Source organism: Stylophora pistillata, chromosome 3 (assembly GCF_964205215.1).
Source record: "Stylophora pistillata chromosome 3, jaStyPist1.2, whole genome shotgun sequence".
Classification (NCBI taxonomy): domain Eukaryota; kingdom Metazoa; phylum Cnidaria; class Anthozoa; order Scleractinia; family Pocilloporidae; genus Stylophora; species Stylophora pistillata.
In genome coordinates, this window is record NC_142521.1 from 39434637 (window position 1) to 39462164 (window position 27528).

Sequence of the window (27528 nt, forward strand, 5' to 3'; positions counted from 1 at the left end):
CCTTTATCAGTGCTGATAAAAATGAACCTTTATTTGAAATCTCTTAAGACAAGTTAATCACCCCCAAGTTATTTGCTCGACTTATTGAGCTATTCTATTTCCATGAGTGAAACCATGAGTCAACCATCCTATTTTGAACTATGACAGCTAGATGACTTCGATCATTAACTCGTATTCGACCATTAACCGCCTCCCAGTTAGCTCAATGGATAGAGCGCTGGACTGTTGTGCGGGAGGTCGAGGGTTCGAGCCCCGGCCGGACCAACACTCAGGGTCTTAAAATAATTGAGAAGAATATGCTACCTTTCTATAAAATCAAGAAATGATTAGACATTCTAGTCTTCTCGGATAGGGACGATTAAATGGAGGTCCCGTCTCCTGCAGGGTTAGGGGCAAGAGACGTTAATTTCCCACGTACGAGATTACTGTGTGATGGATGGGTAACAGGACCCTCGTTGATACCAGTATTTACTACACTGAAGGGGCTATCCCGTATAAATATAGATGTCTACCACTATTTTATTTAAATCAACCGTTTCAGTTTGGCTGGCTTGCATGGGTTGTTTCCTGCTCAATTGCATGTGGAAAAAAACTTTTGAAGTTGAATTGGTTGATCAACTTTTTCAAACGGTATCAAACCAGGTTGAATGAAAAGTTAGAAAAAAACATGGTAGCAACCGCTTTCGTTTCCGCGGGCATATTAAAATCTAGCGTGGACTCCGATTGCCAGCCTTGATAGATGCAATAAACAAGAAAAAAAAAGGTGAATTATGCCCTTCAGGAGCGCCATTTACGGAGGAAGTAGAAGAAATCATGTAAGCGTACTAAGCACGGCTAAGGAAGCAGTTGGAATGACGACACAAGACTGTTTATTGGCTGTGGTTGAAACGGTTGAATCGAGTTAAACACGACCTAAATTTTGAACAAATTACTCAATGTAAGAAAGTTACAAATTTCTCAATGGAAATGGTCTCTAAATGTATATACAGAAACCGACTATACCACTGGCCTCATCTGTTCAAAGGCAAGATAGTATTATCCACCGGATAAATCGTCAACCAGCAAATAAGTTCTGAAAAACATACCAACTGAGTCTTATCGCTGGTTGCAATTTACCCAGAGGATAGTGTTATCCAGCCTTTGAACAACCGGTGCCTCGTCTATACCACCCTAAGAAAATGTACAACCAACTTGCTGATCACGCGTAAGATATTATATCGTCCAATTGCTTTTTTCTAAAATGAGTTTTGACAAAAGGTTACCACCACACGACTGAAAAGGCGATCACTAATCTACGGACTACTTACATTTTTCCCTTTTAACAACAAAAGTTCCCTGATACGTGCAGCTATGGGGGGGAGGGGGGGGGAAGGGCTTCCTTTCTACATTTACCGCAGAAAAAAGCGTTTCACTGGTTGGGTGCTAACTGCAAGTTCTCAACAGACTGATGAAAACTTTTCATGGTGATATTTTGCTGAGGTGTGTCATCTGCATCAGCGGGGATCACGACCCTCTTGTCCTTTTTCTTCTGACTAAAATAAAGAGATTGAAGAATAGCTTCACAATGACGATCCAAATCTTTTGATTTTCATTTGTTTTTACGTGGTAAGGGAAACAATGGAGAAAGCTGGAACCTTAAAGATGGTGCCTTTATCTCCGGATCATGAGTCTCGTGTTCAAGAGATAGGCTGGTGTTACTGTGTTATGCCGTTAGGCGTGTACTGTTTTGTCTTCACAGTGCCTCCCTTAAAATCGTTAGTGTATACAAACATCGGCAGACTGTTAGGGAGGCTCCAAGAAATATTAGGGATTGACTGGCATCCAATTTTTTATTTTTTGGTGGGGAGGGGGGTTGGGGAACTAATACATCCAACTAATTTGATGATTATAATGACGATAAAGGGAATTTAGCATGGGACATTCCATCTAGGTGGCTCTTTTTGGCCTCTGTTTCCAGGACGAATTGAAATTTGGAATGTTTGTTTTTGTGCAGGGAGAAAAACCGGAGGACAAGGTGAAATACCCTCGGAGCAAGGACGAGAACCAATAATAAACTCAACCAACATATGACACAAAGTCCGGGAATGGGTACCTGACCCACAGTGGTGGGAGGCGAGCGCTCTCACCAATTCAGTTTCGTGTCATAGAAACCGCGATAATCTCCTGTGACGAGCGCTATGAGTTTCAGAAACCAGAAAGTCTTTTTGTGCTCACCATTTCCAAGCGACAAAGGAAACGATCACAATTAGAACCACTGCTCCTACGCTAACACCAATTATAATCCACTTCCACTGTTTGTCATCAGGTTTAGCTGTCCCTACTGATGGTGGAGCGGTTGGTTTGAACCACGCTTCTATATCAGAGATATTTGCGCCGATAGCTGTCTCAATGTCGCTCTCATGATATCTTATAATCTCAATCAGTATTCTCTGTGGTAGCACTGATGCGTTGCCGACATATTGGCCAGCAGGTTGCTGAATGTAGAACGCTATCTGAAGGAGCCCGGATGAGTTTCTTGGGTAACCTGGCATAAGATGGATTTGATCTTTAGTGTAAAGATCGAAAAGGAGGGACCGTCTGGGAATAAAGGACAAAGAAAAAGATATATGTTAATGTTTTATAAATCGAATTCATCCAGTAAATAATAAACGAGGGGTAAAAACCCATTGTAGAGTTACAATCCACAACAGTCCATGGTTGGCGGAGAGAAGTGTAATTTAAGATACTTGTTGTCTCTAAATCATAAAATTGAATGAAGATATATTTTATTAGGGCAAGGAAGTTCTGGAAGCAAAACAAAGTCAACATAAGAAGTCCCACATGATTGCAATTAAGAAGAAAAAAAAAACTAACCGAAGGAAATTGTGACATTAAACAAACAAAAATGTGTTACGTTTAGTATATTAAGAACTCGTGCAGAAAAATACAAATGAGTAAAGGCTGATAGTTTCTAAAGAAACTGTTTGGGGCTGCGTCGGTGGGGGTAACAAAATAATTTGGATATATCAACAAAGTTGAAATGGTAAGTTGGCCACCGTAACGATTACAAAAGCTGACGTTTCGAGCGTTAGCCCTTCGTCGGAGCGACTAGAAGAATTGTGGGTTGTGTGCTTTTAAAGGCAGAAAATGGAGCTCCGTTATTGGTGGGAACATGGCAACGAGAAAAACACGAATGAATTAGTGGAATGAAAAGCGTTCGTTGATCCCTGTGGGATTTAGACTGCCGGTTTGAAAGATGAGCTTTTGTTCAAAAGTTTTACGGCTTTCCGTGCTACCAAAGTGTAAGGAAAGACCGCAGAGACGTCACCTTTTGTAATCGTTACGGTGGCCAACTTACCAGTTCAACTCTGTTGATATATCTAAATTATTTCGTGAAGAAAAAGCTGCGTTGAGATTGGGCCTGTTAGTTTTTCTGGGGGAGGAGGAGGGGACGGCCAGAGAATCTGGATAAAACCCTCTTAAGAGGACAATGATTAACAGACTCAATTCATTGCAACAGCTTTAATGTACATGTACAGCGTGGAAGCTGGGCGATTAACCTTGACTTATACAAATAAATTTCTATAAAATCGTCACCTTTTTCTCGTTGTGTCTCTTAGGGCACATATTGTCCTGTTCTTACTGCAGTAATTCGTGGTGACGGAGGCCATCTTCTCTTTGAAAGCCTTGTCTTTCTCGAAATCCCATTTGAACTACAAACAAACCACCAAAACATATCACTAAGGAACCTAATTATCATTCACCACCTGGAAGGGGGCGGGGGGAGGGCGGTGAATTTAGGAGAGATCAACTTGTTTTCAGAGGGAAGGTTGGGGGATCAGTCGTCGCTAACAGGATAGAAAGGGAGGACTACAGGAAACTGACTTCCAATGGGGATGGAAGGAATGGGGGGGGGGGGGGAGGTTGGGGGTTTTAGAGTCTTTTTCTTTTTCTACCCCCGGCAAAAAATAATGATTATCATGCTCACTGTCTCTTGGTAGGGTGACTTCATCAGGTTCCTCATTACCACGATTGTATGAAATTAATTCTCCAAAAAAAGGAATCATAAGAGGAATCATAATTGTGCTTACCTCATTTGTAGGTTCAATCGAGAACTGGACAGCTTCCTTTTTTTCCTTGTTTGATGGTTCACGGGGTTTTGGTAACTCTGGCTCAGGTACTGTCTCATTTTTTTCCAGAGCTAGCAAGAAAACAATGGGTAACATCTGACTTACAAATATCAACCACCAGAAAAAACTATATTTTTATTAGTCAACATAATATGTGCCAAATTTAGCTGACACATTACTATTTTAATTACGTTTGTCCAAGGGGGGAGGGGGAATTTTAAGATCCCCTACCCTTCCTAATTGGCAGTTAATTGGCGATCCCCGTTTATACGGTAAAGTGGTAACTGATCCTCCCTTTGTTCCCTCTGAAAACCATGTAATTCCGAAATTCTCCACCTCACTCCTTCAGGCGACAAATTATGACTGGTTCCGTGGCCCTCGCACAAAGTGCGGTTTTGATAGCTTCATCTCATCATATTCATGAGCAAACTATCCGAGGCCAAAGTTAGGAAATTTAAACAACAGAAACAATGTCGAAAAGATTGGAATGAAATTTCATCCTCTCAATTACGATTTCCTCCAGTTCTCAATTCATGTTTGGATCCTGATCCTGAATTAAGTTACAAAAAGACACATTCACGCATTTGTTATTACCTCTGCATTTTCCATTGATAAAATATAAGTCTTGTTCACATTCACACTTGTAAGAGCCCCGAGTGTTAACACATTTGTGAAATTCATCTGTGCAATTGAACGAGTCAACGTCAAGACACTCGTTGATATCTGATTAGAAAAGCATAAATAACAATCAGAAACAAAGAAAGGAAAGAAAAGTAAATAACAATCAAATAGTTGTTTAATTCATTCACTAAGTTGTGTTAGATACCTTCACAATCATAACCATTCTTGGCTAATTCAAATCCCTTTACACACGAGCACTGATAACCCCCTGGTTTATTTGTACAGATATGACTGCAGCGATGACGTGAATTAGAAGGGTCGCATTCATCGATATCTGAAAAGTGAAGTGTGTTGCAAAGACATCACAGATTAGCCTTTGGTTGATGAAATGATAGCAGAACTTACGTGTACAAGTCGGGTGTAGATAACAAGGACAATGGTGATTCGACTTCAGTAACTTCAGAGGTGTGAATGTGAAGTAAGAGGTGTGAGACGTGAGGTGTGGACGTGAAGTGGGGGATGTGAGATGTGAAGTAGGTATGAAATGAGAGTAACAATTTACGTTAAACACGAAGGCGCGCTATATAAGGAAGTCTTCCCTGGGAAGACCAAGGCTCATTTGTCACTCACCGTTGACGTGTGCGGGTCAAATTTAAACGCTGGTAGACGAACAAAAGGAGCCAAGGAGATATCTATTGTTTACTTCCACCAGCATGGTGGCAATGAGGTAACGTGCGAACCGCCTACTTCGATCTCAAATTTATCGCCACAAATAAAGACAGTTTCCATTGGAGAAAGGAAATACAAATCTCAAAAATTCTTCTATTGTGATGAAGACATAAAACAATTTTGAGGAATGCGCCCGCTGTTCACTGCTTTGGAGTAGCTGTAGCTCAAGCTGACTTGACTCTAAGAGTTCTACATCACACGACGGTTGATTGACAAATGGTCCATTGGGACATAAGGCTTCTTTTATAGCGCGCCTTCGTGTTTAAGTACAGCTCAAGAGCCACGTGAGTATGAGAAAAGCATGCTCATATGTTCATTATAAGTTCACCTGAGGTTGCGTTTACGACATTTATTTCTCAAAGTCACAAAAGTTCTCTATTACCTCTACAACTTTCTCCATCACTCTCCAGCTCATAATTAGCATTGCACGTGCATTTTGGTTCGTTATTTTTCCCTTTGAAGCAAACGTGTTCACAACCATGGCCAGAGGAACAAGGTTTTTCGGCTGTATAAAAAGTAGCCACATTTATATTGGATTTAAATATTTGTGATTCGAACTCAGTAGCATCTAGTTTTTATTCATGACATGAGCGAATTTACCAGGGGTTGTTTTCTAAACTTTTGCTCATAAGTAGAGCACACTGAGTCATGTGACTGATATAACTGGAGGACGGACGAGTAAACCACCCCAATGAAGCAAAAACACAGTCACTCTTTTGTCGCCCTTAAATATCTTATCTTTTCGTAGACCAGAGTGAGTGTTCAAACTATAGCAAATGTTACTTCAACATGCGATCACCCTCTCGTAAAAGGCTCATTCTATCCACTTTAACTTGCTACACTTTTTCCTCGACCGCTCTCATTGAGGAACCAGCCTAAGTTAACTCTTCCACCTGACATACTTCCTAAATACTAAAGTTTCACTTTCACCTTATCTCAGTTTTTTTTTGGGGGGGAATTGATTTTGTTTTATTTAACGTTTTGATTTAGTGCTTTCTCGTAGTGAATTGTTCTTTCAGAGGGCAGGTGATAAGAGGTGAACTCGGCTTCTGACCCCAACCACTCACTCAGCAGAAACACATTGCGAGGATACCTATTCCCTTTCAGATGGGAAGCTAATTCATCGCAAGTTACCCCATAGCATTGCGTCAGGACTTCTTGACAGTTCACCGGTAACTCCTGGGTGTAGAGAGGCACTGCGAGAGTAGAGAGTCCAGCCCAACAACACGACACAGGGCCAGGGCTCCAACCCAGACTCTTTGATAAGGAGTATAGCGCCTGATTTTTCAATAGGTCGAGTCTTTCCCAAAACGAAACCAGTAATGTTTTCACGATCAATTTATCTCACCTATACACTTCTTTGGATTATTTGGATCAACTTTAAAGAAATCGTCGCATGAACATGTGTAGCTTCCTCGAGTGTTACTACAGTTCTGCATACAGTCATTTGTTGGGAGGCATTCGTTAATATCTACAAGAAAAGGAACAAGTATATTTCGCTTTTTTATTTTATTTTTTATTTATTTTTATTTGAGGATTTGTACCAAGTACTGGAGCAGAGACAATAGGACCTGAGTCCCCTACGAGGTTTAAGCTCCAACAAACCCACCCATCCCACCCCAGGGGAGGACATCCATCACACAGTAATCCCGTGCGTGGGAAATTAACGTCTCCTACCCCTAATCCTGCAGGAGACGGGACCTCCATTTATTCGTCCTTATCCGAGAAGAGTAGAATATCTAACCATTCCTTGATGTGACAGAAAGGTAGTGTATTCTTCTCAATTATTTTAAGACCTTGAGTGTTGGTCCGGCCGGCGCTCGAACCCTCGACCTCCCGCACAGCAGTCCAGCGCTCTATTCATTTAGCTAACCTGGAGGCGGTTTGCTTTGACCACAGTTGTTCTTAACACAATTGTTTTCGAATTATAAATGAAAGAGAGAGGAACAGACAGTCTTAGGCCCTGTTTACATGGGAAGAGGGTGCCCCTAGGGGATAGGGCTACCCTACTTGGTAGGGTTGAAGATACCGAGCGTTTACATGGTAATTTGAAACCCTAGGGGCGAGGGCTGACACTATAGCCAGGTCACCCAGCAAGGAAAACAACAAAATGACGGCGGGAGATAAAGTTTTGGCGGTTAATTCGATTCTTACGGCACTCGCTTCTTTAGTTCCTTCTTTTCAACTTTGTGCTTTGTTGTTGATATCTCTAATGGCTGAAAGACAGCGTTTACAACTGGCTAGCCAGCACATTTCAGCCCAATATAACATTGCTATGAATGACTGGACATAGCTCTACCCCTAGGGATAGCCCTAGGTTTAGCGTTTACATGGGCTAATGGCGGCAAAACTCGTCCCTACACAGTAGGGTCACCCTACCTTTCAGGTAGGGTAACCCTACCCCTAGGGTCATCCTACCTCACATGTAAACACGCAGTATAATTACAATAGAGAAGGGTCACCCTACTAGCTAGGGTAACCTTACTATGTAGGGGCACCCTCACTCATGTAAACAGGCCCTTAGAGGACGTACGCGATGATTTATTTACACCAAAACTTAAGGTAAGATCAGGCGGAAGCCAACAACTCGAAGAGAAAGATATAATTACACATATCAAGGAGGAAGTTCGTTGGGTTGAATTGTGAGTCAGTTACTGACTCCTTGAACACTAAAACAAATTGAAAGATTCTGCAAGCAGAATTCAGTTCGATCTTGAGTTCATGTGTCCACAGGATAGGGGAGAACAGGCTGGGACAGGACTCAAAGAAATCGGACAGAAATATGTTCGTAATTGGACAGGAAGTAAGGTGGCTTACCGTCACACGCGCGGCCGTCAGTACTCAGCTTGTATCCGTTGTTGCAATCACAGATGAAAGAAGCTGGTAGATTGATACAGCGCTGTTCACAGTTGTTCAACGACTTATTTTGGCACTCATCGATGTCTGAAAAAATAATGTAAGCGTTTCAGCTCGTGAGTCTACAGGTACAAGCAACGAAGGCTTTTTGATCACAATGAGAAAAGAGAGCTGGTTTTTTTTGCATATAAATTTCCACTCAGTGATAGAGGTGAGATTATTTCAAAGTCAGGGGCCTAATACATATAACGTCTTTCTTTCGTAATTTCAAAATTTTCTCGCCTTTTCCATGTGTTTTTTACGTGTGCTTGCTCGAGCATAGTCGCTGAGTTCATCTTTTTTTAATAGTGACTTTAAGAAAACCACGACGGCTACGGCAACGAGAACGTGGAAAAACAATAGATCTAATTGGCAGAACAATAGCCCAGCACGTGCGTTTTAAAACTTTGTACAATTCTTAGCCGTCCTTTGCGAAACAACAACGTGAAATCACCAAACTTTGCGTCGTCTGCGAAGCGAGACCGCGGCGGCAAATTATTTTCATTTCCATTTGTAACTCAACGCTACTTTTGTGCGTTATGTTGAGTTTGAGATCTGGCACCCTATGAGACTGTAAACACATGCAGCCATTTTCGAAATTCTAACTAAAAGTAGAAACTCATTTTTTAATCGACGTCTTCCGTGGCGTTGCCGTCCTGACTGCTTAAAATCCCTAATATATATATATCTTATTGGACGTTTTGTTGTGTAGTATCGCTGAGTATTTTTACGAGTGGTGCCGTATTTTGACGAGCCCGTAGGGCGAGTCAAAATACAAATAACGAGTAATAATACTCAGCGATATTACACAACAAAACGTCTAATAAGTTATTTATTATCCAACACGCCAAACTGTTGTTTCAGCGGGCGAATTTCGCGGATATTTACTTACCGGGAGTGCGTGACAGAAGTATTCGAAGCGGAACGGAATTGGCGCGTTGTTGTGTTGCTGTTTCTATTTTCTTCTTAAAATGAAGAAATTTTCTGGTCGTCAAGCTGTTTTTCTTCGTTCGATTCATCTAATAAACTTGGATCTATATTTGCCAGCCATTTTGACTCTTCGTCGTCAGAAATATGATTCAAATTGTCACCACTTTTTTTTTTTTTTTTTCGTAACTACAATCCAATTTATAACATAACCAAAGTAAAGCGCGCGCTCTGATTGGTCAATTTAGCGTCCTCCATTTGCCCACGGGTGTACGCTGCTGACGTGAGAAAATGCAAAGACTATTTTTCCACGCGCGCTTGTTTTTTCTGGTCACGTAAGATTTGTTAAATAAAAGGGAACTCTTTAGCTACAATGCATAAATGTTATGTTATAAAACAAATGGTAAACACAACAGCGTACACTATTGAGTTATGGATGCACTTGGGAGGTTTGCTAAGCACTCAAGAAGCTAGAGTCGCTATCGGCTATCGCCTCGAGCGACTCTTACGCTTCTTTCGTGCGTAGCAACCTCCCGCGTGCATCCATAACTCAATAGTGTACGCTGTGGTGTTTACCATTTGTTAATCTTTACTTGCGCGATGCGAGAAAACCTGTTTAAGCGGTACTCTACAATAGATGAGTACAAATACCGCATGATATTTGTACTCGTCTATGGCTTTATTTGTACTCGTCTAGGTGTAGTTGGATAATAATAAACTGTATCCCTAAAAAAAGGTGAAAGAACCCACCAGCGCACTGTGCTCCGTTTCCTGTGTACCCCGAAGGACATGGTCCACATTTATATCCACTGGAATTAGCTGGTGGAGGGAGATCAATGCATTTGACTCCAGCGTAACACGGCTGACCATTCATTTCGCAGGCGTCAATGTCACTGTCACAGAACCTTCCTGTGTATCCACCCTGACATGTGCAGCCCATGTATAAAAACTTGCTGTCAGAGTTGAATGGGTCGCCCTCCTCTGGCTTCACGCACTGGCCGTCATTTTTGCAGGCGCACATGTTGATAACTGGACTCCAACTTGCACTTGCACCTTTGTCGTCAGTAGCAACGAAGGTCAGATTGAACTAAAGAGGAAGATTTAAGACGGCATTAATAGCTTATTAGCACGTGTAAACCCCTCTAGAAATATAAAAGGGGCAGAAACTTAGATAATCCGCAATCGCATGGAAAAGCACTTGCTAATTTTGAAGCGATGGAAACAAGAAATGCATCCTCTCTCGTGCTTCATCTGCCAAAGCCTTGATTGCAGAAAAGTCCTTTTTTAGTTTGGTTTTTGCACCTTTTGCGCACATTGCATTTTAAAAGGCGACAACATTTATTAATTCCCTTACGGATGACTTTTCCCACAACGGTTGCAAGAGCGTCGGACTCTAGGACATAGACCAAACCTACCCCTGCTAGTCAGGTTTTCGGTGATGTGAAAGTACTTTGGGAGATGTCGAGGGTCGTGGAAAAAGGTGACTAAGGTTTCATTATTAATTGAAGAAATGAGAGCAAATGTAGTCTGGAAATAATGTGTTAATTGAATCGAGCCAGCAAAAGCTTGACTGATACGTTAAAAGGTAAAAAGCTATTATCACACCAAATTGGCATGATTAGATCTATCTGACTAAGTAGCATTTACGATTTGCTGCAAAATGACAGAAGAATGACAGATTCTCTTAAGGCGGAAAAATGAAACTTTAAAGACCTTTTTACCTTATGAAAAATTTATTAGATAAAACGGTCGATGAAAAAGTGGGGAGAAATTTATAAAGAAAATATGTATTAGATGCTGTGATTAGATGAGAAACATTTTCTATCTAGAAGGAAGAGAATGTTTGTAAGCATACCTTTCTTGATGTTGTAACATGCCAAGTGAAATTTAAATAGTAACCAGTCTGATTCCAAGCGGCTCCTTCAGGTTTATTGATAACGCGAAAAGTAATCGTGTCATTGTCGACAGCCCTGATGCTCAGGTGAACTTTTTCACCGAGGGTCGCATTTATCGCGTTCGAAGTCGTCTCTATTTTGGGCGGGAAGTTGTCTGTGAAAAATTAATGTGATCGTGTAACAATCATGATGAAATCGTTAAGTAAATGTTATAGATAAACTGAATCAGCAAAAAATACATTAGAAACTAAATGAAAACGCTGATAAAAAAAAAAACCTGAAAGAATTCCGATGATTCTGATACTGTACTACACAGGATTAGGAATCCGTAATGATTACAAACATCTCCATGCGATGTTGTCGACATACAACCATTTTTATCAATTTTAATCTATTAAAAACTTCTAGATACCTAAAGAAGAAATAAAATTTGAAATACATGCATTTTTCTCCTAAAAGAAATAGCAAGTTAAAGTTTAACAGACAGATTTCAAATTGAAAATAAAAATGTCAAAAACGGTGTCGAAAAAGGCAGTCAAAGTTAATTCTTTTCGTCAATTTTTGTATTTCCTTATGATGTAAAATAGAGAAGTTTAAACACCAAATGGGATATTTAGGAAAGAAAACAAAAAGTGTGTCTAATATCACCGTGATGATCATTTTTTATTTCTAAGATTAAAATCAATTCCGTGCTTCTCATGACATATTTGTTACTAACCAAGTTAGAGGTCTGTGCAGTAATTATAAGTTACGGACCGAGTTTATCCCGATCGAAAATATGGCCTAGGCACGAGAGATACGATATATCCAGATACTCACCAAGTTTGTTTGTCTCATTCACCAGCTGAATGCTAATATCTTTGGTTACCAGGCCAATAGACAAGTCGTTGGTGGAGGCCACGTCAAACAGGCACTCGTGATCATCTCCACATTCTTTTTCAGCTTTCTCTTTCAAGCTGACATTATGCCACGTGATGTTATCAGAAAACATGGGCTTAAAATCAGGATCGGAAAAGTAGGCTACGCTTTCATTATCACCATACGTAAATAAAGATTGGGACTGGTTGATTTGCCCTAAAAAAGAACAGCGTTTAAGACTTGTAGTGAACTAGTAGGGTCGTAATGACCTGTAACAAAACTAAGACATATGGGTTTTTAATAAGAGGAGGGAGACCAAAGGGAAGAAAATGCATGCGACTACTTCCGGTACCCTTTGAAATCAAGAGATCAACTTACATCATTTACCGCTACAAAAAAATATATAAGATGAAAAAAAAGAAAATAACTCTCATCATCATGCTGCCTTCTACGTCTTAGAAATATCTGAGTTTAAATGCCTCCTACCACCGACTTCCAGGTCTGTCACGTTGTAAGTTACGCTTACATAAATCCGAGCGGAAAAAAAAAAAGAAAGCAGTTTCCATAGCTTACAACGAGGATCGAGAAAACGAGGTAATTTTGTCTGGGTTGAAATAAAGGGGAAAAAATTTCAATTCAAACAAACTTTTGAATTTAGCCTGCCATAGTGAACCACAGCGCGCTAAATTAACCAATCATAGCGCACGTGCTAACTGAGTGATCTCATGTTCTTCCCTGTATGATGAGTAAGTAGAGTGCTTCCCACTCACAAGAAGAAACAAGCAAGACTGTGAAGGGATACTTACACTTGACACCAAAGGAGTAATGGATTTCATTTAATGAAGATGACTGTAAAACAGTCCCATTAGGCATAGTAAAGTCATCACTAGGGTCATCATTCCACGTTCCCAGCAGTCCTTTGGTGGTGTTTTTAAAATCTTCACTAAGACTTACAACAAACGACATCATTTCTTTCTTCACACAGAAGTTGACGGATGTTGTCGAGGGAAAGGAAACTTGTAAACAGTTTTTCTCAGGTATTGAGGCAGAGAGATTTCCGCCGATTCCTTTACTCTTGTTTGTTAGGCTGTCGTATTCCTGGTAGGTTTCACTGTCTATCAAAATTTCCAGTCCTCCTAAAGATAAAGAATATGAAAGTCAAACTACACCGTCACGAGTCGAAGGACTGCCTTATACGGATGTAACAGGTCTTCTTGTTGACAAGGTCTCAAGTCGGCGTTAATTAATCTTCATCTGACGCCGAGTGGACGATCATAACCTCGATAACCCTAAGCGACGATTTATTTTTGGATATAGGTCATTTTCTAACTGTCTAACAAAATGTAGCTTACTGAGTCAGTAAGCATCAAAAACCAACCAAACCCCTTCAAGCCAGCTTTATCTCTACAGCGAGCGATTTATTTAAAAAACATACGAGTAATGTAATTTATTAGTAAGTTATGAAGTTATGTGAAAAGCATAATAGTACCCGGTCCCTACCTTCCTGTTTCACCCGGATTTCAATGGTGCTGGTGTTTTCTTCTTTAGCGGCTCCGGCTGAAAAGATAGTTGCTTTCGTTGTACTCCCTTGAGCAAGTTTTGTTCTGGCCTGAAGTTGAAATATTCCCTCTTTTGCATCAACCATGACGAACTCACCGAGACCATTGAAAGTGTAGTTTCTATCATCTAGTGTTTTAATGTGAGGATCACCCCAGAACCAACCTAAGAATGTAACAAAGGAAATTCTGAATAACGAACCGAAAGCAACATGTTTATTATAATAACGAATAATTTTTTCTTCAAGTACCAAAAACGTCGAATAATGTGGTTGGTAGTTAGAGGGACGGAATTTTCAGTAGCCTATTTACTCTGTTGACAAGGTCTCAAGTCGGTAGCCTATTTACTCTGTATCAGTAGCCTATTTACTCTGTATCAGTAGCCTATTTACTCTGTAAATAGGCTACTGATACCTAATAGAATATTTTTTGCATGACCCTCCTTAACAATTAGAAAAAGAGCAAAGTTGTACTGCAAGTCTCAAAGTTGAAAAAATACGTCGACTCTTTAGTTCTCGTCCTTGATCCGAAGGATTTTTCTTCGGGTCCTCCAGTTTTCCTCCCTCCGCAAAAACCAACATTCCAAATTCCAGTTCGATCTGGAAACAGTGACCACCTAGTGGAACGTCCATTGCTAGATTTCCCATTTCATTTATAAACTTACGTCTTGGTGGCGGCCTGTACAGGGAGCATTGATCAGACGGACGGTAGAAGTAAAAATGCTCACACATATGTGTATCTACACAGCAAAACTGATAAGCCTGCCGGTCTGTGTACATTTCCTCAATCTCTTCAACCTCATTGAACCAGTTATCAACTGCTGTAACTTTCACATGTCCGCCTTCTGGGGGACCAACCTTGAGAGAGCCCCTTTCTTGCCAGATAGTTGAGTAACAACACTGCTGTTTCACAATAAAACCCCTGATGTTAACACCCAAAGAGGGAATTCGAATGAATTTGAAACGCCTGGACTCGTAACACCAATCAGGCCAGGAGGTCCACCAATCCCAAGAGAACCTTCCCCAGTCCATCCATGCTTGCCATTCTGTACAAGGACAGGCCATCTGCCAATCTGAAAGTACCAGTTCTTTGTACCGGTCACGCATGTTCAATTCTCTTTGGCGCATACTCCAAGCCATACACTTGTCTAATGAGTCTTTTTTATTGCTGTTCTCGATTCTCCAGAAATATTTTCCACGTAATCCCGTATTTCCTTCTTGTTTATCGAGATTATACATTCCAAACAAAGTGCCAGATCTAAAAATAGAACAAATAAATGGTAAATATTTTAAAAAAGGGATGTATTATAAGTTCATATTTCAAGAAAATCGATTAAACTTCGTCATAGATCCCCTGATGCAATTTCCTTACCCTTTAATGTTCAAGTAATCTTTACCATCATTCCCTGCGTTCCACCCAGCAACTGGAAGACCATAGTACCCAGTCCAGTAACGGTAATCGGCACTGAGGGGCAAAAAAGTATTCGATTTTGACAATGCAAGGAACGAGCATAATTATACACGAATAAGGATGACTTTTTTTTCTTTAACTGGAGCCAGTCTTAGCCTTCGTATCTGACGGTGTTGAGAGTACGTAATAAAAATATAGCCTCAATACCTCGAAAATGAGTAGTGTAACTCTTTCAATTTTCTTTTCCAGACCTCTCGTGGCTCAAAGCTACAAACCGCTCACAAAACCGCCAGCTTCTGATACAAGCTAAGCAATCGTTCTTCGAACATCTCGGCGCTCACGAGGCCAAAATTTCTATGCAAGTCATGGAGTGGTAGTTTTAAGCAACTAAAATTGCCTCATAAAGTTAAAGAAAAGTTTTTCATGGAATATTAAATCAATATTTGATAAGACAAGCTTTGATTGAACGAATTTTGGATACGCTAGAATTCTGCATTGTAAAATAGTTTCAAAAAAGCTTACCGATCTGCGGGAACTACCCACTGAATGCCATTATAAGGGTAATTGTACATTAAGAATGTATTGAATCCATTTGTTATTATGACGGCTTGAAATGTGTTGCTCTGCAAGTAAAATTGAAAATGATATCAGCTGACCGACTCACACGAAATAACAAAGGGTTTTTCGAAAGGGAAAAGATATTGTCCTCTTTTGGTCGTTGTAGCTGTTTGTTTCTAGGTGGATAATGTCTGTTTCTTTTCAATAACCCAATTTTCAAATTTTATTTCATTCTGAACGCATGAACTATGACGTGTGAAATATGGCTCTTCTCTTTAAGCCTTGACAGTAGTGCGAGCAGCGCTGGAATTGTAAGACTCCACTTGAATAGGGGGGTGGATCAGTGACAATGAACTTGGTCACCTACCCAAGGACAGTTTAACTTAATATCCTGGTCTCCATAGCGGTAGTAGTAGTAGGGATAATAAACGTACGGACAGAGCTTCTCCCAAGTCACAACAAGAACCCAGGTGGCCATAAATTTGGAAAATCCCTTAGCGTAGTTCTGAACGTGTCTTGAAGCCCTAGCAATAATCTCATTGGAGCTTCCCTTATTTTCTTCGTACACTTGATAATACACCCTGGAATGATTTTTTCTGAAGGCGAAGTGAGTATCGGTCGTAGCCCAAAAAGGTGCAATAACAGCCACATTTCTGAACCATCGGTAGATACCAAACTTCTGCGGCCACCACCAGCTCCACTCATAGTTCAGTTGGATTTTACCGTCGCGGCATATCTACAAGATAAAAAAGACAGGAATTAACCACGCAGCTTGATCATGAAGCGAACTGAATCACAGTTTTGCAAGCTTATTTGATGCATTTGTTCGTTAAGATTCTTTACAGGTGTATGCAATACCTGTGTAGCCATATATACCCCAAGTGCTCTCTAGCATTGCACACGAGTGGCTTATCTAATTCTTAAAATATGACTTTGAGATAGCATTGCAGTGTTAACTATTTAGAGAAGTTTTCCCCTGAATGTCAAAAAACCAAACCCAAATTTATCCTTACGACCAATCGATCAGAACAAAGATTTCTATCATCATTGGCCAAGACTGCTCGGAACGCGGGAAAACGCAAATGATCATGTCCTGATTGTTTCCAGTTTTGCATCTGATTGGCTGAGGGGATGGCTTTTTTGGACCAGTCGCAAAACAAAGTTGACTAAAATTGACGTTTACTAAACTGAGCTGAAGGAATTCAGTCTTTCACAGGTTTTAAGGCTGGAACTAAAGCAGCAACGAAAAAAACCAATGTTAAGGAAGTATATGATTTTTGTGGTAACAAGAAATAACGACGACTACGCAATACAGTCAAAGCTCATCAAGAAAAACTCACATGCAGTTTATAATGTCTCCCTGTGAAGAAGGGGAATCCCTTCCAGTCTGTATTAATTCGTAGGCATCGCCGGGAGTAATAATACCATGAATCCTCGAGAAGAAACTCTGTGTCATTCTGCTCAGGGCCAAACGGATACATGCTGCTCGCTTTGAAAAGGAAGACGAAGTGAAACTTGAATTAATAGAGCAATGGGGAGTTTCTGTGTTTACATGTTTATGCAGCTTCGTCTTAACGTGTAGAGTTATCAAACTCTACACGCATCCCAAATAACAAACTGTTTTATATTTAGAGAGAAAACGGTGATTACAATTAAATTTTCTCACAAAATGCAGTTTCCTTATTCGTTCCAAAGATCAAGTTCATATGCATTTATACACAGTTTAGATACAGTTACAAACCTTTAGATTAAGGAAGCACGGCAAACAAAAGGGAGAGGAAGGACAAAACAAAATCATAGATGAAACCATGATTACTTACTATCAACAGGAGGGGCAGTCGGTTTGATAGCTGTTGGAAAACAAAGCATAACATATTACGTAACAGCAAATGGCCAAAATAAAATAGAAGTCAATATACTACAAAGTGGACAATATCTAATCAAGAGCAGCTGGTGAGTAAGAGGGGATTCCATTTCGGTACATCAACGGATGTCACCTGAGCTGGCTTCTACCTTAGACAATATTTGAAAGGTTTTATTGGCAAAAATGCTGCCATTACGATTAAGATTGACAGCAATATTTAAAGAAAACACACACAAACACAAAAGGAGTTAGAGAGTTGAAAAACTTTAGACCTTTATAGAAAACGGAAAAATGGCGAGTATTTCTTCTACATCAGTAATGATAGTCGAAAGAAGTTTGCATTCCTTGTGTTGTAGAGTGGGAACATGAACCGGCTAAGTACTAAATTACTGGCTTAAAATTTGATCAGTTAAGTTTCTGTTTTGCATCATATTTGAATTGGTACATCGTCCTGATTACAAGTTTTCGCAAAAGTGCAACTCCATGAAGATATTTTTTTATAGTTGATATAATTTGAAAGTATCATTGAGGTATTAGCATGCGAAGAAAATATTTGGAGAGAACAAAAACTAGATCTAAAAATTATAGCAATAGATTTTGATATTTAATAAATAGTACCGGGTAAGATAAAATTGTAAACAGCTGCCATCTGCTTTTGTGTATATATCAGTATTTTTTCTCGTTTTACCTCAAACAAGTATGATTAAACGGGTAAATGTTTTTTGTATACATATTATTGATGACGGTTCTTACTTGTAATAGGCGGCTCTGCTGTGTGCGCTAAAAAATAAATGACAAAAGGTTAATGGAAAAAATATGCAATTACACGGTAACATAATTATCATAGAGCTTCCGATCTATATGCAGCCATGTACGGTTTATATCATATTTGTAGAACAGAACTATAGTTTTTTTAAACCTCTTTTTGTTGTTTGAAATTTCGGCTTGTAAATCTTTTTATTTAAAATTCCTGTTTTCTTTTTATTTCCCAGATGTTAAATTGTTTTGTTTCTATGGTTTTGATGTCAGTACTTACGCGCAGAAGCTCTTTCTGTTGGCATCATTATTGCTAAAAAAGAGGGACAATTAAAAAGTGAAAATTGAATGGTAAATGCATCTCGCCATGTACTGTTGACATTTCAGTGCCAATACGCTCCACACCATTCCCAGCATAAAATCTTAGGTGTAGTTTAAGGAATTTCATTGTAAAAAGGAACAGTTGCCAAAACATTTTACAATTTTCTGTGGTGTCTTTGCTATTTACGCAGTCTAATAAGTTACCTATACCAGCTCTTTTACATTTTCTGAGAGGGTTTGGGTAATGTACCTTCTCTCCACTCCCTCCCATCCCATTCAATCCCTTAGGTCCATCCTTCATGTAACAGTAACTCTTAGCTCTATATAAACGAAACGTAAATGACGGCGCAAACAATTGGACACTCGCCTTCTGACGTTGGCGCTGCCGAGGACTGTGCAGGAGTCATGGACTCGCTGACGGACGGACACACGCAGGTGGCCAATTGGGTCGGCTTAGAAATCAGACGTGTAGAAGAGATTGCACCTCGACTTTCGAATTGCGAGGCTAAATAAAAAAAAACAGCAAAAATTATTTGGGGCTTAAGTAATACTAAGTATTAAGCCTAAGAAGATATTTCTAAGGCTGTATGCGACCATCCTAACCGAACCTTTTGAAGTATTCACCCTTTAACTCCAATGAATGACCAAGACAGAATTTCTCCTTACAATATCAATAGAATATCAAACAGGCTAGTGATGAGAATATAGAAAAATTTAAATGAATTAGGGGATTACTACTTGATCCAATACCAAATTTTCCAAACTGACATCATAGGGATTATGTAACAGACAGTAAAGAAAATTACCCATGAGACATTAGGAGTGAAAGTGTTAGCTAAAGATAATTGTGTAGTTTTCGGCTGGGCGCACAAAGAACTTTAACCTCTAGGGCTGAGTGCTGGTTGAGTGCTGGTCTTGTTGCAAAATTAATTTCATAATCGACGTAACTCTATCTCTATATTGTTTAGATATGAGTGATGAAAATTTGTGATTAAATCTGTCGCCATGTTTCTTTCTCAAAAGGCCATCAAAAGGATAAGGAAAAAACTGAAATGTGAATGGATTATGATCGGCCCTAATAACGATAAGAAATATGAAGCTTGTAAATTCGTCATATCATGGGAGCCTTGTAAGGCTTAAAAGCTTAAAAAGCTTGCTTACTCATTCAGTTTCATGTCCTCTATTTGAACTTAAGGATAGTGAGACGTATATTTATGGAACATAAGACATAAATTGAAATTTCATTTCAAACAAAATTTTAAACAAGTGTATGCTTCTTTTTCACACGTCTCAAATCAAACGTGCATTTCTAACTACATTTTAAAAAATGCTGATTGTCACAGTACCATTTACATTGAAGATTTGAGATGCATTTGCTTCAGCTGAAGAATACGGCATTTGAGAATAATTTGCTGGGGAAGACTTCGGATGCTTCATGGAAGAATAAACATCTGATGAGCTTGGACAAACGCAGGTAGATGGCTGCTTCTTAGGAAAGGTAGGTGACGTACTGCTGCGTCGAGGACTGGGTGGTAGTTCTGAAGAAGCTTTCATAACCACAAGAGAAGTAAAAGGCTGTTGAGGATTGTACGATTTTATAACTGTCCCCGTGGTAGAAATCATGGAAGGAGTCACCCATTGCGCAGACGAATTCCATTTCGTTGCAGCCACTAAAAAAAAAACACTAGGTTGAATTAAAAACACGAGTCAAATAAAAGACAATGGCTTTACTGGATTTGGTTGATAGAAAAATCGTGCATGTAGTATATATGGGGCACCTCGTTTTTAGCTGATATTTTTATTTTGTTGGAGTGCTGCAAATTCTAAATGTTTGCTTCACCGCCGATCGATTTCGAACGTGTCAAGCTAACCAGTCCTGATTTTAAACAATTATTGGATGAGGTTTTTATGATATCAGGAATAATCACGGTCGATAACACAAACCGAGACCTTGATTATTCCGGATATCACAAATACCAAATCCAATAATTGCTTTATTATACATCGTTTCAAAGAAAATAAGGTCAAACGCATTATCGCAGCGAACACAGTTTATTTTCGAACACTTAAAAATGTACAACTGCGTGGTAAAAAAATTTTCACTTGGGCTAATTCCTTTTTGTCGTGTGGCTCTTGGATATTTTTCTCTTTAAGGTATTCGTAGAACAGTTCTTTCGCCATTTTTGTCGATCTTTTCGCATTTTCCGAATCTTTATCTTCAAGTAATTCCTCAATTTCTCGCTGGGCCGATGAAGCGAATCGAGAAGCCATTCTTACTTCGCTGTTCGTGAACTTGACATTGCTCCACCAGAAATAATGCATTGCGCACGCAACGTACAGATTATTCACTAATCTGTGGGTACAGATTAGTGAATAATCTGTAGGTTGCGTTGTTTCCCAGAATTAACTGTGGGCGTTTAGCCAATGAGAAGACAGATGGTGACTACAATGCATAATAATAAACAATATATAGTCAATCGAACATTATCAACTCAGCTGATAAAAACCCAAGCTCCTTTGACCTGCCACCTCGAAGGACATGAAACTTTGCTTAAAATTCCGTAATTTCAGTCATGAATACAAAATTCTATTTACGTAAAACATGACCTTTGATACACGTCAAGTCGACTGACAGCCTTGAGAGGTTCTTGTGAGTAACTCGATCGAAGAAGCTCAATGTCGGCCAGAAATTTTGGCCAAAAGGAATGATAAAAAAAGGGAAGTTAATTAATGGTAGTCTGATCAAAGTTTATTAGCGTACATCCGCGTTTTATTCTTTGTCTCTCCTTCGTCTTCTAATTATATTTTATTTGCCCAATCTTACGACATTACTTCGCGCCTCCAATTATTCCAATCATGAAGATGAACTGAGTAAACTTCCCGGCATAATTCATGTTTCTAATTTCTATTTTTACCGGAAAAATGACACTGCACTGCCAACGGCTGACATCTGTTTTTGTAAATAAAGTCTGCAATTTTACAGTCATGATCTAGTGAAACCATTTCCACCTGACAAATATTATGTTAACAACAAAAAATTGTTTTGATTATCAAAAAGTTTATTTTTTTTCCAAACTTATGTTCATCCCAGCATAATCAACATGTAATTATAACTTCTGTTGATTTAGTAAAGACAACAGCTCTAAAACAGGATCCATGCTTTTTGTTCTTTATTAGCCGTTTAAAATAAGCACAATAAGTCCTTCAAGTATTGTTCCGGCAAAGAAGCCGTAAAGCTTCGGGATCCAATTAAGGCCTGAATTTCTCAGGATTCTTACAATAGGCCCCATTCGAAATGAAAATATATGTATACAGATGATCCTTGCCCACTGAGCAAGAGAGGAGCTAAACAAAAAACAAAACAAAACAAAAACAGCTCGCGTCCCTCATGTGATAGAAAGTGAGAGGGCTAAAGCATTTGAACTCTATTACTCTGTCTACTACAGAATCAGAAAAAATCTTTGCGAAATAAAGGTTTACGTGTCACAAAAAGTGAACATATAATAATTTACTTCGCGTACTCCAGTATCACAGATTTACGCAATTCAGTTCATCGGCCTTTCTAGCTTTCGCCGCCGCTTCCATCTCATGAAAACGAGCCTTTAAATGTTTATTCTATGTTTCCTCTTTCTATCTGTGTAACCGCTTCCGTTACAGCTAAATGTTACCGCTTCCGAGAGAAGCTGCGAAATATTTTATGGTTTGAAAAACGCCTCCGTGATTAGTTCCTTTTAGACAGAATATTATAGGTAGAGCTTCAGTTCGGCATAAGACCTCGTGTAATCAAGATCGTTTCTAAATAGAGGACAAGTTAGACCGTAATCTCCGATAAAGTAGTAAAGACCCGCGAACATTGGTGAGCAACAACTTATTTTGTGATTATGTCAACTCGTAGTTGTGATTCAAAGCGAAACTTATCGCTCAGTTTTTACTTTTCTTGGTTCTCTTAACTGCCATGTGCTCGTTGCCCAAATCGATAGGTAATTTCTTCACGTAATGATTTCAGTTGACCGCTTCGATATAAGAACGTCTCAAAGAATAGAAAAGGAATAAATAAAGAAAAGATCCTACAGTCTGATTTATTCGTCTACACGCCGAACTCGGCTCTAAGGCGAGACCCTAAACTTCGATCTGTTCTAACTGGGAAGGTTCTTGAAGCCGAGACCATAATCAGAGAATTCCGCATTCTCAAACAAACTGAAATGAACGCAAAAGTTTCGAACAGAAAAGTGTTTCAATGTAAAACATGTAAATGGAAAATACTCAGCTATAAGCCGAGACCATATTGAGAGGATTCCATTCTCAAACAAACTGAAAAAAGTGTCGAAAGAGGTGTTTCAATGCAGTATTGTCGTAAACAACGAAAAACGTCGTAAGCTTATTGTGTTAATAATTAATAGGAACAAGAGGAAGGGTTAAGAGAACCTCTTTAATGGAGAGCTCAGGATGTCAGCGAAAAACACAACGATGGGCCATTACACTCCGAAATATCCGATGAGAGGTTACTTGTTTGGTTTACACAGCAGAGAAGCCAAGGTAAGTTTTCTTTTTGACTGATACCCGAAGTGAAAACGGCGCCATTCCGTCAGCCTTCGTACAAAGACAACCCTTGCACAGCGCCTTCCAAACGATCCTGAAGAGCAGACCATCAAATTCCATTGGTTTGTGATAGCGGCGAGGCAGCGATACCATTATCCACACTACATGTAGTATCTCGGCTTGTAGACGAATAAATATATTTTTCCTTTGAATTTGCTGTTTCATAAAATTTTTGTTCGGAAAAACACTCAGCTTTGGTTAAGCCAAGGACCCTTCTCTAACTCAAATTTTCGAGGTTTTGGTAAAAGTTTGTGGAAAAAATCCCTCGGCTTATAAACTAATAAATACGGTTTAGTCTTTATTGCATACGCGTGTATCAACTCGGGATTCGATTGCAAATTCTAACTTGAAAGGAAACATTTACGATCCAGCCCCTTAAACTCTGTGGTTTAAAAGAATCTTATGCCTTTATGTCCAACACTTATCCAAAAATTGCAAGAAATTATGACACCTCTGTACCTTCATAAAGTCACGTTCCTTGAAGCGATTTTTAATTAAAATTCTTGCAAGCTTGTCGAGTTACATTGAACATAGACTTTTTTGATCGACTGTGACACACGCAGGCCTAAAAGTTTGGTCTTGACTAAACTTCGTTTCATCAAATATCAGAAGATTGACTTACCATGATGAAAAATGATAAACAGAATAAAAACAAAAGTTGCGGTTTGCGCCATACTCTTCCTTGCTAACATCGCTTTGAAATTGACAAAAGTGTTTTTTTTTTTTTTTGCTTTCAAGTTAAAGATCATGGCACTTTCTCTTGACATTTGCGCGACCACGCGAAGTAATAAATTAGGTTGCTATGCAACTTTGAAAGCCTCTTGTGAAAAGGACGGCAAAAAACCTACCATTGAAAACAACTTTTCAGTTGTTGGACCTACGAAAATGATTGAGAATAAAAATAAAAGCATTTGTTTTATTTACCTCTTAGAAAATCGTCTTTTTTTTTTGTAATTTAGGTGACATGTATATTTTGATGACAACGCCACAATGTTTAAAGATGAGCATCTGTTTGGAAACACTTCCGGCTTTTCTGAGAAACCGACGCGCCTTGTTTTCTGTCATTTATGAGTAAGATCGAGAACTTTGACGTTCTTTAGTGTTTGTAGAAGATCTCAGTAGGATTTTCGCATCATGACAGACAAAGCTTTCTCAATTTTATGACCGGCAACCTAACCTCGATATACGATTACGTTTGTAATTTGTACAGGTTGCGCTCAATGAAAAAAAAATTTTCAAGGATTTTATTCAAAATGATCTCACTTCAGTCTTACAATTCTTTGTCTTCGGGGTATGTCGGGGCTGGAAAACGTTTTCCGCGAAAAAGTACTCGCTGCATTCGATCGGTTTGACGAGGGGAGTCGATCGGGTGCAAATCCGCCTGTTCGATCAATTTTGATTCTGGATACGTCTATCTAGCGATCGATACTTTCGTTCAAATTCGTTCTCGAAGTTTAAGTGTATAAATGTGTCTTTCTTTTCTTCTTTAATACTCACTGATTTTACTCCAGTTGTCTGCCTTTGCTTATTTTTAAGACAGTAGCTTCGCAAAAGCGTATAACAAGCTGAATTGCAAAGCCTTCGGTCAGAAAAGGTCGATTTACTGACCGGAAAATAAAAGATCATGACTAAGACCCAGTTCAAACGTCGAATTTCACATGTGCCGAACTTAAGTCCTATTTTAGTCGACTAAAATAAATAAATACGGCATTTGATTCAAACGTCGAATTCAAATCTGTCGAATTTAACTCTGTTCGCTGTCGATATCCCCAGGTGCACTACTTATTTGCTAGACGAAGAAGTCTTTTGCGCGTTTGTTTACTTTCTTTACTGATGATAATGTTTTGCTGTTTGATTTTGTTTCATCATCTTGGCTTTTCGTCATGATACTCTGACTTGATTCACGTTACAGCATTTCATTGAAACACGACCCACAATATGCCACAGATTTTCCTACTTTCCACTCAGGAGTGCCCTCTTCGTTTTGAAAAACCGAAAACCTCATACAAAAGTAATTACCGCATGTCAAAATACTTTATTTTGTCTTTGCAAAGCAAGAACTGCAAATTCCTTCGTCTCCTGCCATTGCTTTTGTACTGTTTTGGCTTCATCGTACATGGCATTCACAGAATTCCTGGCGAGTCATGCACTAGGCTCGGCACCTGTGAGATGCGACGTTTGAATTAAAAGTCGAACATAAGTCAAATCTTCGACTGTTTCAGTCGCAGATACGGCGAAAGTCGCATTTAATTTAAAGCAGTCGAATCTAATTGGTTCGAACGTCGCACTTCACATGCATTTAACTCTCGCATTAAGTTCGGCTCATGTGAAATTCGATGTCTGAACCGGGTAAAGGAACACTGAAGATGCGATTTACAGTCGGTGTGCGATTGTTCACACTTAGACGAAAGCCGGAATCCAGGCCATTAGTTTCGTCTAATTTGCGATCCACGGTATTATTCGAATTCTTTGATATGCTTACTTCGGTTATAAATCCACAATTAGTGAGCCTTTTAGGCCGAATCCGCCGACTCGCAGACTAATCACCTCACCCTCTTTAGACTTAATGTTCAATAGGATATTAAAAAGGTTCTCCTACTATCACGCACCAATAACGAACGGTCTGCATCCCTTATCTACTCTGATGAAGGCCGTATAGATAAACGAAAGTCAAAATAATTTGGATATATCAACAAAGTTGAAATGGTAAATTTGTCACCGTAATGATTACAAAAGCTGACGTTTCGAGCGTTAGCCCTTCGTCGGAGCGAATAGAGGAATTGTGGGTTGTGTGTGCTTTTAAAGGCAGAAAATGGAGCTACGTTATTGGTGGGTGCATGGCAACGAGAAAAACATGAATAAATTAGTGGAATGAAAAGCGTTCATTGATCCCTGTGGGATTTAGACTGCCGGTTTGAAAGATGAGCTTTTGTTCAAGATTTTTACGGCTTTCCGTGCCACCTAAGTGCAAGGAAAGACCGCAGATTGCCATATGTTGCTTAGAATGATTGGGTAAATTAAAATGTCTAGCGACTGGTTTGGATGTGTCCTTGTCATTCCTTTCCACGTCTCGAAGGTGTTCTCGGAATCGGTCACCTAGTCTTCTGCCTGTTTCGCCGATGTATATCTTTTTGCAATAAGTGCAAGTTATGCAATAGATTACATTAGCGGAGGTGCACGTGAAGTGATCGGTGATCTTAATGGATCGTTTAGGTCCCGATATTTTATCAGTGTTGTGAATGAAAGGACACGTTTTGCATCGTGCACGAGCGCATTTAAAAGTGCCTGGTTGCTCATTAGTCTGAAAAGAACTTCTGACCAAAAAATTGCCTAAGTTTTTGTCGCGTTTGAATGAAATGAGCGGAGGCTGCGAAAAGATAGTGCCTGTCTCTGGATCGTTTTGAAGTAATTTGAAGTTTTTAAGAATGATGGATTTAACTGAGTGGTTGTGAGGGTGAAACGTGAGAGTGAATGGAATGCGGTCGGAATCTTCCTTATGCGCCGCTTGTAGTGCTGAATGTCGATCAATAAGTTGAGCGCGGTGGTAACCCGCTTGAACGACGGAAACAGGGTAACCACGTTCATCGAAGAACTGGCACATAGGTCGTTTCTATTTTCACCTCTAGACGGTGTACTTTTAAAACTGCTATCCATCTGGTCACATTTGTTCGTTCATTTCTGGTTATAAATTCAAGACTTGTATTTCATACTTTGTGCATGCAGATGCAAAAAAAAAAAAAAAAATGTTCGAGTCCTCTAAGCAGTTCGACCGCAACGTAAGAAAAGTCAGATACACAAATGCAATAGTAAAACGCTAAGAACGGCTACACAGGAAAGAAAGAATGCGACTCTGAAGCCGGTGATAGCGTCAAGATAATTATAATGAGCGTGTCTTAAGTGTTCGCAGTATCTGTGTTTTTCTTTCCCTTCCAACTCCACCAGTTATTGAAATATTGGGAAAATATTTATTTTACAACCCGTTAGTAAACATCTGTGCATGCGAAGACCGCGGTATCATGAGCAGAAGTCAGTTTGTGAAAGCTACGTGCGCTGTTTCACTTCCAATCCTAAATCGAATGCGGAAGTCAATCATACTAGCTGCTTACATCTCTCGTCCGAACACTACCGCAAAAATAAAGAATCCCCGCGCGAGCCATATTTTAGTAAAAGTGACCTACCTTGATTAAAAATTGCGAATAAAAGTATTGCATGAAGAGCTCTCTGCATGTTGTGATTGTGATACATCGCTGTGTGGATAATTCCACAACATTTATATGTTTAACGGTTCGTCTGACCTCACGTACAAAGTACGAAAGCTGGCTGGTTCAAATTTCAGTAAAAAATCGGCTTCGACGATTGGTTTATATATTTATAGTTGTTGATTGCACCCAGTTGTTATCAAATTCATCTGAAACGCTAAATTTCAACCC

General features: G+C 39.5%; 1 protein-coding gene across 2 annotated transcripts; it reads right to left on the bottom strand.

The window, feature by feature from the left end:
- Positions 1–1374: 1374 nt before the first annotated feature.
- Positions 1375–27434, bottom strand: LOC111340596 (mucin-like protein). Of its 2 annotated transcripts, none has more exons than XM_088755329.1 (25): positions 27277–27434; positions 19846–20169; positions 18867–19004; positions 18459–18491; positions 18176–18202; positions 17379–17408; positions 16899–17047; positions 15926–16294; positions 15523–15623; positions 14962–15054; positions 14255–14847; positions 13535–13756; positions 12841–13170; positions 11996–12250; positions 11137–11330; positions 10032–10368; positions 8277–8402; positions 6808–6930; positions 5842–5964; positions 4936–5064; positions 4704–4832; positions 4071–4180; positions 3577–3692; positions 2215–2577; positions 1375–1532 (listed from the first exon to the last, which is right to left on the bottom strand). In XM_088755329.1, exons 1-25 carry the CDS (start codon positions 27341–27343, stop codon positions 1409–1411), a joined length of 4605 nt encoding a protein of 1534 aa, XP_088611455.1. In that variant the 5' UTR covers positions 27344–27434; the 3' UTR covers positions 1375–1408. The 2 variants fall into 2 exon arrangements, with proteins under 2 accessions (XP_088611455.1, XP_088611454.1); XM_088755328.1 differs by lacking the exon at positions 27277–27434 and adding an exon at positions 23721–23861.
- Positions 27435–27528: the final 94 nt, after the last annotated feature.